This window comes from Thamnophis elegans, chromosome 15 (genome assembly GCF_009769535.1).
Source record: "Thamnophis elegans isolate rThaEle1 chromosome 15, rThaEle1.pri, whole genome shotgun sequence".
Taxonomy (NCBI): Eukaryota; Metazoa; Chordata; class Lepidosauria; order Squamata; family Colubridae; genus Thamnophis; species Thamnophis elegans.
The window spans coordinates 4,110,103-4,122,187 of NC_045555.1; the positions used below are offsets into that span (position 1 = coordinate 4,110,103).

The 12,085-nt window shown below is 44.0% G+C and overlaps 1 protein-coding gene across 1 annotated transcript in view; it reads left to right on the top strand.

Moving 5' to 3' along the window:
* C1QTNF12 (C1q and TNF related 12) overlaps positions 1-8,433 on the top strand; it is a 33,039-nt gene extending 24,606 nt beyond the window's left edge. The window contains 3 exon segments of the mRNA XM_032232146.1: positions 3,163-3,253; positions 5,518-5,596; positions 7,918-8,433. Of these exon segments, the coding sequence (XP_032088037.1) occupies positions 3,163-3,253; positions 5,518-5,596; positions 7,918-8,016 (269 nt within the window). The 3' untranslated portion in view covers positions 8,017-8,433.
* The last annotated feature ends 3,652 nt before the right edge of the window (positions 8,434-12,085 follow it).

Here is a 12,085-nt window from a genome sequence, read left to right on the forward strand (position 1 = left end):
GCACAAAAAAACATTTTGTGGACAACAAAAGGAAGAGTGGCTAATTTTGTCCACTGTTTTCCTCTTGAGACAACAGTGAGGAAGTGGATGAGATTCACAGCGTCTGCTATTTGTGTGAGAAAGTCAAAGCAACAGCATCTAATTGATGCCCAAGATGGCCAAGGACACAGGATTTCACCCACTAGCTTAGTTACACATTGCTGTGGTGCTGAAGCTACAGGACCTTGGACAGCTCCAAGCATCCAAATTGCTTTAGCCAAGTCTGTTTTTATCCTTCTTGGGCAGTTTTCCCTTTCTCGGACTCTTTCATCTCCCTGCCATCTATACTCCATAACAAAATATTTAACAGGAAAAACAATAATAATAAACATATTATATAAAAGTATAAAAGAAATAAGAGTTATTATTATAACTAGCTGATAACCCAGCGTTGCCGGGGTATTTATTTATAGGGGAGAAATATCCGGACCAAACGTAATTTCTAAGGTTGGATATTTCACCTCACCAAATGGAGCCCCCTTGTGCAGTACTGTGAAGCTGTTACCACGGCAACTCCACTGCGCTGTACAGTAGAAGCCGTTTTAAGGCACAACAGGCTGTATCGTAATAGAACACACACCCCAAGGGGTGTTAGGAGTGTGTTACCCCCACAGTATTTGTTTCCAGAGAGTAAGTCATCTGTGTACCAAGTTTGGTTGAAATCGCTCGAGGCGCTCCAGAGTTATGCTGGAACACACACACACTGCATATTTATATATATTTATATATATATATGAATAAAAGAAAGACAAGATTGAAATTCCAAAACCCCCTGTTCGCAAACTGTTATTGTAATCAACTCATAGAATATTCACCAAATCATTCCAAATGTTAACCTTAATTGGTCCCAGATGAAAGATTCATGTTTGTTTCTTAATACAACCTCTTATCAATTCTGATTAATTGAATACAATGAGTCCAATATCCAAAGCCAATCTATTGATTGGCTTCCATCCATCCTCAGCTTTCCATCCTTCCGAAGTGGATAAAATGAGAACCCAGATTGTTGGGGGCAAGAGGCTGACATTTGTAAACTGCTTAGAGAGGGCTGTAAAGCCCTTTGAAGTGGCATATAAGTCTAGTGGCTATTACTATTGCTATCTCCCCCCCCAAAAAAAGACAAATAAGATCGTTCCTCAATATTACATTTAACTTCCCACTTGCATTTCAAGCCCCTTAAAAAGACCCATTTGCCACTCATCCACCAGAGATTTTTCTGCTGTTATATCAAACTAGCTGATAACCTGGCATTGCCCAGGTACTTATTTATAGGGGGAAAATTTCCGGACGAAATGTAATTTCTACTGTTGAATTTTCCCCCTCACCAAAGGGTGCCCCCTCGTGGAGTACTATGAAGCTGTTACCATGGCAATTCCACTGCGCTGTACAGTAGAAGCCATTTTACAGCAGTACAGTAGAAGCCATTTGAAGGCACAATAGGATGTGTCATAACAGAACACCACCCCGAGATGTGTTAACGGTGTCTTACCCCCACAGTATTTGTTTCCAGAGAGTAAGTCATCTGTGTACCAAGTTTGGTTGAAATTGCTCGTTGGTCCTGGGAAGTGAAAGGAAGATTTGGGTTTGAGTGGAGGGATAGGTCTTAATTTAAGAGAGGGTCTGCTCCTGACTCCTATGGGGTCAGAACTTAGTTTTACTGCTTTTATTAAATTGCTCCAATACAGTTATTTTCTCTCCTTCTGTGTCTTGCTTTCTGCCCCCTACATATAATTACGGCGGCAAGGATTGCCTTTGCCCAGAAATGGAAAAACAAATTAATTCCAAGCGAAGATGAAATAATGAAAGGTTATGGATTGTGCTGAAATAGACAAACTAAGTAAAGAAATCCAGGGAAAAGAAGAATCAGAATTCTACCAGATATGGGATAAATGGTATAGGTGGATGGAGGAAAGAAACAAAAATCAATGAAGGAATATAACAAAACTCAAACAATAATAGTTATGAGTAAAATAAGAGGGTTAAGAATGGTGAAATCCAAATGAAATACAATAGAAGGGGAAATAATGTAAGGTGTGCGGTATCGATTGATAAATGCTATTATAAAGAACAGGAAGCTCCTGTTCGTATTGTATTGTGTAAATGTGGTGTACGTCTAAGTTTTGTGTGTGTGTGTTTTACATGTTTGTTAATAAAAAAAGGAAGATTTGGGTTTGAGTGGGGGGATAGGTCTTAATTTAAGAGAGGGTCTGCTCCAGATTGCACCTATGGCAGTGATGGGCAACCTTTTTGGCGTGGTGTGTCAAAAATCGGCAAAAAATCGAGCATAACTCGCGTTGTGTGTCACTTCGACAAAAACATAATTTTGCGCAATTTATAGTTTAAACTACAAAAATGTATAATGGCGCTCACAGTTCCCGTTGGCACTCCGCTGTTCCCTGCTGTGGTGCGGTCGTAACCGACAGTCCCAGGAGTAGACTCTCTGTGCCGGCCTGACTGGAGAGAGGCGCGCACTGTTCCCGCGCTCCTCTCCTGCGGGTCCTCCCTCGCCGCGCTGATGACGTGTGTGCGCACGGCACGCACGCCTTACCAGCAGCCCCTGCGCTCAGAAAGGGGCGGCGGCGATACAGTAAGTGAGTGTGGGCGGGGGAGATCACACATCCCACCGCCCCGTTCCTCCAGCACAGATTCTTTCATCCTCGGCGGCCGTGCAGGAGCTGAGGATGAATCGCATGAAATCCTGTGCGTGTCACCCCAAATGGCTACGCGTGTCAGCACTGACACGCGTGTCATAGGTTCGCCATCACTGACCTATGGGGTCAGAACTTAGTTTTACTGCTTTTATTAAATTGCTCCAATACAGTTATTTTCTTTCCTTCTGTATCTTGCTTTCTGCCCCCAACCATATTTATAATTTCTGAAGGCGGGGGAGAGAGAAGAATGGGAAGCACCTTTCAATAAATGGTGAAGTACCATTTCTTTCAACCAGCCAAGAAATCGTGGTCAGAATGTAAAACCGATTGGAAGGCCAATGCTGGAAAATCCATTCCTTTTGCACTGAATGTTCTTGAATGCTTAAAACAGAAATAATTTCTTTTCAACCTTTCTTTCTTTCTTTCTTTTTTTCTTTCTTTCTTTCTCTTTCTTTCTTTCTCTCTCTCCAAGACCACAGTGAGCTGAAAAGTAAACTGCAACTTCGAGCCAGAGACAATGTCCGAGTCTTGATCTGCATTGAATCCCTCTGCCACCGATATACGTGAGTGCATCAAATTCCTTGAATTGTGGGTTTGTATCATCCAGGAACTATGGAGATCTACCACAAATGACCTTTCGGCATCTTAATTTGATTCCTCCTGCCTCTTCTTTCTGCAGGAACTGTCTTTCCTACATGCTATGAGCTCTTTCTTTATATATGTTTCTATTTTGATAAGCATCCTCTTCCTCTTGTCCCATCATTCCAATTTATTCCTTCCCTCCAATCCTTTTTCCAATCTCGGTAGCCTCTCAGCAGAATTCATTGGGCCTCTTTTGGCTCCATGGCCCATACATGCATGAATGCATCACAAACTTAAAAAAATAGTTTTATATTTTTGGGGTTTTCACTAGCCTCTTTTGGACAACTGTATTTCAGTAAATACTATAGCAGCCATTATCTGGAGGCAGTAAATGTAAAGTTAAAGGTTCCCCTCGTACACACATGCTAGTCGTTCCCGACTCTAGGGAGCAGTACTCATCTCCTTTTCCAAGCTGAAGAGCCAGCGCTGTCCGAAGACGTCTCCATGGTCATGTGGTTGGCATGACTCAATGCCGAAGGCGCATGGAACACTGTTACCTTCCCACCAAAATTAGTGGTTCCTATTTTTCTACTTGCATTTTTTACGTGCTTTCGAACTGTTAGGTTGGCAGAAGCTGGGACAAATCACGGGAGCTCACTCCGTTATGCAACGATAGGGATTCGAACTGCCGAACTGCACAGGCTCAGTGTCTTAGCCACTGTGCCACCGCATCCCACTCTCTGGAAGTTACAGACAGGAAAATGAGAGAATGAGGCAGAGACAGTTAAAGATGCTCTTTACAATGAAACTAAGACCTCCTATTTAAGAATCACAGTTTAATAGTGACACGTACAGTATAGTACTTATTAGCATCTTTAAATCTATTGATCGTTGGTCCACCTGTCTAATTCACCTTGATTGATTTCAAAGCCAAACAGTACCAGGCCTGATTAACATTTGGATTGGAGACCACTGGGAAATCCTAAGCTTAAAAGGGAAGGCAGAAAACTTTCTAGAATAGAACAGAATGTAGGATAGACAGAACAGAACAAAATAGAATACAGGATGGGATGGGATGGGATGGGATGGGATAGGATAGAGCAGAGTAATTCCTCTCCAGCAACGTTCCAGCCAACAGTCTTTCATGAGATTTCACAACTATAGATCTTTATCAGGCTTGGAGAGCTGCCAAGCCGATATCTTCCAAACGCCATGCTGTAGCAGCAATTACCTGGCAAGAAGTCACAAACAAATCTTCACACTAATTAAACGAACTAATTGTCTCCTGCAAACTCCACTCCCCTTTTGCTCTTCATTCCCTATGGGAGGGGCCATTCACCATCCACCTGTGCCTTTAATCCCGAGTCGGCCTTTGTTCCTTAGCTGTTCCCTTCTCCTGGCAGCTCTGTGCATGAGCACACTGGGAACAGGTTCCCGCTGTTCCTCTGCTCCACTGATCTCTGACTTCAAAGGCAGCTGATAATAGTCAGACGGCCCTGGCCCCCTCTCTGGCCCTCATCAGAGCCTTCCCCAGACTCCAGGGCTGGCCCATCTTCCTCCCCAACCTCCTCACTGTCTGAGTCTGCTACCAGCTCTGCTGGCGGGCCACAACTATGTTTCAATTTAATTTCAATTTAATAAAATTTGTATGCCGCCCACTCCCTTGGGACTCTGGATGGCTTACAGGCAAGATAAAAAAAACATTTAAAAATTAAGATAAAAGATACAATTATTAAAATTACGCACCATCCATTCTGTCTAAGTGGGGCTGGATATTGATCAAAAGCCCCAGGCCTGCTGGAACAGCCAGGTCTTGGTGGCTTTACGGAAGGCTGGGAGAGTGGTAAGGGTCCGGATCTCTACGGGTAGATCGTTCCATAGGGCCGGCGCAGCTACAAAGAAGGCCCTCCCCCGGGGAGCCGCCAGCCGGCATTGTCCGGTCGACGGCACCCGGAGGAGGCCCAACCTGTGCGATCTTGTTGGTCTTTGGGAGGTAAGTGGCAGGAGGGGGTCTCTTGGTTTATAGAAACCTAGGGCAGAATCGGCTAAAGAATTTGTGTTGTGAAGGGCAGGAGAGAACAAGGGCTCAGGCAGCGTTTGTAGTGCTCCAATCAGTACTGGAGGTTACCAGAGTCTTTTAATCTGTGAAAATATGGTCAAGTTTGTCAATCTGAGACCCTCTTTCCTATTTGATGTCATCTCAGTAGTTACATCCTGACTGTCTCCTTCTTTTGCACCTGCCTAGATCTTTGGAGGTGATCGCTGGATTGGAAAGCAACAGTAAAGTTTTTACCGTTTACGTTCACGGATTGCTCCAGCTCCAGGTAAGGATTATGCAACAGATGGTTCAGATGAATTGTGAGTTCCAAGAACTTTGCCCGCCATCTCTTTTCTGCGTCCAAATGCTGCCAGCCACACGCTCTCCGGGTGTGTCCAGTTGTCCTGTCCAGGGAGTCCAGTTCCAACCAGGGAATTCTAGGAATTTTGCACTAGCTAAAGGCTGGGTGTCCAAAGGGACACCAGGTAGATGGTTATGTTATGTTATGTCAGAGATCTTTTGCAACCAACTGAATTGAGGTGTCATCAGGATTCAATTAGTTGCTCTGGGAATCCATTTGAGATCGAAGGACTTCTGGATTTCATCCATTTGATAGCCCAGCTCTGCTCATCAGACTCCTAGTTTCAAATTGCTTGCATCTCCCTCAAGATTTTACTCATGTTGGTACCCATGGATGATGTTCTGACCTAGGCTTCCCCCAAAATCAGGAGGCAGAGTCCTGGTCCCGACAAAACCCCTTTTGTTAAACGAATGTGAATTCCTCTCCTTTACATTCAGCAAAGGCCTGGCAAACAGTCTTTCAAAGGAGTATTTATGACCACAGACCTTATCTATCTTGGAAAGCTGCCATGTAAATATTTTCCAAATGAGGTGCTGTGCAAGGAAAAACAGGGCACAGAGTCTCTGAGATTCACGGACAGATCTTCACACTCCTGAAACGTATCTAATAACTGAACGAACGAATTATTTCCTGCAAAAGCCCCCTCCCCTTTTGCTCCTCTTTTATTTCCTCTGGGAGGGGCCAATCACCTTCCACCTGTGAGTTTATACTCCCAAGTCGACCCTGGTTTCTGAGCTGTTCTTTTCTTCTGGCAGCTCTGCGCATGCGCACACTTGGGAACAGGCTCCAGCTGTTCCTCTGCCTCACTGCTGTCTATCTCCGTAGACACCTGATCACTGCCGGACGGCCTCGGCCCCGTCTCTGCCTCCAATGCAGAGCCCTCGTCCAAGCCTTCCCCAGTCTCCAGGACTGGCCCATGTTCCTCCCCAATTTCCTCACTGTCTGACTCAGCTGCCAGCTCCGCTGGACACTGGCAGGCCAGAAAAGATGATCTGTCCTCTTCTGCAGAAGTCAACCCTGCCTACTGCCTCGTCATCATCAAGCCCTAACTCTGAGCTCCCTAGAAAGTTTGATTTGATTGGACAGCCCTTTGTCTGAAATGGTACAGGTAGCCCTCGATATACAACCACACAACTGAGCCCAACGTTTCTATTGCTAAGTGAGACAGTTTTTAAGTGAGTTTTGCCCCATTTTATGACTTTCCTTGCCACACTGGATAAGTGAATCTGGCTTCCCTATTAACTTTGCTTGTCAGAAGGTCGCAAAACATGATTACATGATCCCAAGACACTGCAACCCCTATAAGGATAGGGTCTCCTACTTGAGCTGGGGGTTGGAGTAGAAGACCTCCAAGGTCCCTTCCAGCTCTACTCTGATTAACCGTCATAAATATGAACCAGTTGCCAAGTGTTCAAATTTTGATGAGAATAGAATAGAAATAGAATTAGAATTAGAATCAGAATAGAATTAGAATAGAATTAAAATTAGAATTAGATTAGAATATAATATAGAATAGAATTAAAATTAGAATTAGATTAGAATATAATATATAATATATAATATATAATATATAATATATAATATATAATATATAATATATAATATATAATATATAATATAATATATAATATATAATATAGAATATAGAATATAGAATATAGAATATAGAATATAGAATATAGAATATAGAATATAGAATATAGAATATAGAATATAGAATATAGAATATAGAATATAGAATATAGAATATAGAATATAGAATATAGAATAGACTAGAATTAGAATAGAATATAGAATAGAATAGAATTAGAATATAGAACAGAAATAGAAATAGAATAGAATAGAATTAGAAAAGAATCAGAATCAGAATAGAATATAGAATAGAATCAGAATCTAGAATCTAGAATCTAGAATCTAGAATCTAGAATAGAATAGAATAACAGAGTTAGAAGGGACCTTGGAAGTCTTCATGTCCAAGCAAAATGACCATGGGAATGCTGTCATGGTCTTTAAGTTTGAAAAATGGTCACAAAGCCACTTTTTTCAGTAACTTCGTAACTGCCAGCATTCACTAAACAAACTGTGTAAGTTGAGGGTTTTCTGCTTGAGCAGTGGATTGGACTAGAAGACCTCCAAGGTCCCTTCCAACTCTTCTGTTATTCTGATTTGTCGATCAAGCCAACATGCATGTCTCATTCATTTTTCCTCTTCCTTTCTCCCCTCTTCCTTTGGCATCCGTGGCGCAGGTTGGACAATACACCTCCATCTTTGTGGACAACAGCGCCGGAGCCCCCCTTACCATTCAGAACGGATCGGACTTCATGGGCATGTTTGTGGGAATCTAACTCCCAAGGCAATCTGTAACGGAGAAAGTGGGGTGGGTAAAAACACTCGTCTGGCCATCTGATGGACAAGCTTGAACTCGGAACCCTGCCCACCCAAAGGACCTGCCTTCTTGTCGCCGTTAGCATTCTGCAGCCGAATGAAGCAAATGTCTTTCTACCCCCCCACCTTCCCCAAGGAGGCCTAGCAACAATCCAAGAGAAAAAGAGAGAGGATAGTTTTCAACGGGGGACCCAAAACCCAGACATCGTTTCCTTCCATTGGCAAATTCAGATTTTTCCATCTTAGTTCCGAGATCCAAGGAAATCTTTCCTTCTGTGATTCCAATAAGGCTAAGGGGCAGTGGTGAAGTTCAATTTTTTTACTACCGATTCTGTGGGTGTGGCTTGGTGGGCATGGTGTGGCTTGGTGGGCATGGCTTGGTGGGCATGGCAAGGGAAGGATAGTGCAAAGTCTCCATTCCCACCCCACTCTGGGGCCAGCCAGAGGTGGCATTTGCCGGTTCTCCAAACTACTCAAAATTTCCGCTACCGGTTTTCTGAACTACTCAAAATTTCCACTACTAGTTCCCCGACCTATTCAAAATTTCCGCTACCGGTTCTCTGAACTATTCAAAATTTCCGCTACTGGTTCTCCTAACTACTCAAAATTTCTGCTACCGGTTCTCCGAACTACTCAAAATTTCCACTACTAGTTCTATGAACTATTCAAAATTTTCGCTACCGGTTCTCTGAACTATTCAAAATTTCTGCTACTGGTTCTCCTAACTGCTCAAAATTTCTGCTACCGGTTCTCTGAACTACTCAAAATTTCCACTACTAGTTCCCCGAACTATTCAAAATTTCCGCTACCGGTTCTCCTAACTACTCAAAATTTCTTCTACCGGTTCTCCGAACTACTCAAAATTTCTTCTACCGGTTCTCCAGAACCTGTCAGAACCTGTTGAATTTCACCCCTGCTAAGGGGGCTGAGAATATGTTGGGCCTCAGAGCTTATGGGTAGCACCCATGTGTCCCATATATTCAGGAAGTCAAAACACTAGAAAATAAAAGTGCCCTGTGCTTTTAGTATTATTTTGGTTTTAAGGAATGCCTCGGGTTCTAACTTAAAGGTACCTGCAACGAGGGTTCACCTGGAAAGGTATTCATTTCCCTGTCTACAGAAGAAGACAAATGTACATCAGAGAGCCATAGAACGTGGCCGGAGTCTGGAACCTTTCTGGACTTGAAAGCTAAATCCTGCCGACCCAGCATGGGAGATCTCTAGGAATCTGCTTGTCAAAAAAGAATCTCCATGGGAAAATATCCCAGTGTTGGGCTCGGAAATGCTGATGGCCACAAGTCATGATTTTGGGCACAAGATAGATTTGGTCTTTATAGTATTGGTATCTCCCAGATTGGTGGGATCAGAAAAAATCTGTTTAGTCTTTGGAAAGCTGCTGCCATGGACAAGTCAATGGACTGACACGCAACTAAACGTTTCTTATGTTCTCCGTCTTCTCTTCGGAACTAGCCAACCAGATGATTGTGGGAAACGCATCAGGAGGGCAGCCAAGCCCTCTGGCTTTTCCCATCCTGAGTATTGTGTGACACACTGAGGATGGCCCGAGAGTTCTTTTCTGTCTCAATTCAAAGCAGGATATTGTTAGATCCCCTTCTCATTAGTTTGAAGATTTGGGACTCTTTGAGATTGACCTTAATGTTCAAAAAATTGCTTGCAAATCTAGAGCCAATTTATGCCTGGGCGAAAAATTCTTGGTAAGTCATATTATTAGGACTAGCTAATTTGACCTTGAGTAATTTCTAAAGAGGGACACGGTGGCTAAGATGCTGAGCTTGTCGATCAGAAAAGTCAGCAGTTCAGCGGTTTGAATCCCTAGTGCCGCGTAATGGAGGGAGCTCCCGTGACTTGTCCCAGCTTCTGCCAACCTAGCAGTTCGAAAGCACGTCAAAAATGCAAGTAGAAAAATAGGCACCACCTTTGGTGGGAAGAGAACAGCGTTCTGTGCGCCTTTGGCATTGAGTCATGCCGGTCACATGACCACAGAGATGTCTTCGGACAGCGCTGGCTCTACAGCTTTGAAACAGAGATGAGCACCGCCCCCTGGAGTCGAGAACGACTAGCACATATGTGTAAGGAGAACCTTTACCTTTATCTAATTTCTAAAGGGGTAACTTTGCAGGGCCCTCCAGAAATGTCTTGGAAAGGAGGCTTGGAAAGAAAATACATGCACTTTGGTTGTAGAAAAACCCAATTTAAATTCTCAGATCTCTGGAAAGGGCTAAGCAAAGCTTCCTTACCTGAAATTCTGGAGAGCAATCGAAGTGGCTGAGAAAAAATGTTCCTCCCTAAAGGAAGTCTGGGATATAAGGATTGAAATAGTTATACTGATGAAATCTAATCTGAAAATTTTGAGTTAGGGCTAGGAGACAAGCTCGTGTTAATTGAAAAAGGACACATCCGTGTATATTATTATTTAAGCTCTTCGTGCTTGACCCTAAGATCCCAGCCTTCGTGTTCGGAAGATGGCGCAAGGCCAGATTGGAGCGAAGCTTCAACACGAACTGAATTGATTTCTGTTGAGACGGGTCTGCTGGCTTTGTGGAGCTCATTGCAAGGGAAGGGGAAGGATTAACATGATTCTCTGCCTCGCACATACACCGAGAGATGGACACACGTGTACACGAGAACTGCCGGAGCGAATAATCCAGTTCCCATCTTTGGAGACGTCTGAAATCAAGTATACAACCTCTATAAAGCCCTAGTAAGGCCACACCTGGAGTACTGCATCCAGTTTTAGTCACCGCACTGTAAAAAAAGTCATTGAGACTCTAGAAAAAGTGCAGAGAAGAGCAACAAAGAGAATTAGGGGAGGCTAAAAGATATGAAAAACGGTTGCAAGAACTGGGCCTGGCTAGTCTAGTGAAGAGAAGGACCAGGGGAGACAGGAGAGCAGACTTCTAATATTTGAGGGGCTGCCACAGAGAGGAGGGGGTCAATCTACTATTCTTCAAAGCACCCGAAGGCCAGAGAAGGAATAACGGATGGAAACTGACCAAGGAGAGATTCAACCTGGAAATAAGAAGGGATTTTCTGACAGTGAGAACAATCCACCCATGGAACAGGAGTTGCCATCAGAAGTTATGGGAGCTTCATCCCTGGGGGCTTTCAAGAAGAGACTGGATTGCCATTTTGGGGAAATGGTGTGGGGTCTCCTGCTTGGGTGGAGGGGTTGGATAATTAGATGAACTATAAAGGTCCTTTCCAACTCTGTTAATCTAATCTAATCAAGGGTTGTTGGAAAGTGACAATGATCTGACTCGGGACGATGCTGAAGAAGGTGGAAGCGACCCCATTGAGAACTTTCGTGGGATTCCCCAGGGCAAAAAAAAAACCCAACGCTGTGTGAAGTAAGGTGCTTGTTCCCCTTCCACGTCTGTGACACCTCAATTTATCCGTCGCAGCATGTGACTTTGCTTTGTGCCCATCTGTAAACCTCCCACCACCACCAACAGCAGGCTACGCTCGGAAAAGCTGAATCTCGGCAGTGAATGAATTCTCACTGGTGGCCGAAGAGCTGGGGCAGGCCTGGTTTCTCTCTTTCTTTCTAAAAGTTCAGAAAGGCCCCAGGCCTAGAGGAATGCCTCCTTTGTAGATGTGAATAATTGCCCCATTTGGAACCGATTTGATCATGTGGCTGCTTTCTGAGAGAAATTATACCCTGTTTCCCCGGAAATAAGACTTCCCCGGATAATAAGCCCAATCGGGCTTTTGAGTGCATGCGCTAAAATAAGCCCTTCCCTGAAAATAAGCCCTCCCTGAAGATATTTAAGCGCATGCGCAGCTGGTCCCTGTCATTTCCTGGGGGAATTGAGGAAGGGGGCATGCTCCACATCCCCCTGCCATCCACGCGGAGTGGCATTGCGGAAGCCTCTCCCACAAACTTTAGCTTCTCTTAGTGGCGGCCACAAAAAGAGCAGCAGGCCCAGCAATGCTATGGTGGCGAGAGTGCGCCAGAAACAGAGACAGAACTTCCGGCCCTCTCTGGATCAGCTGATCTGCGGGCCTAGG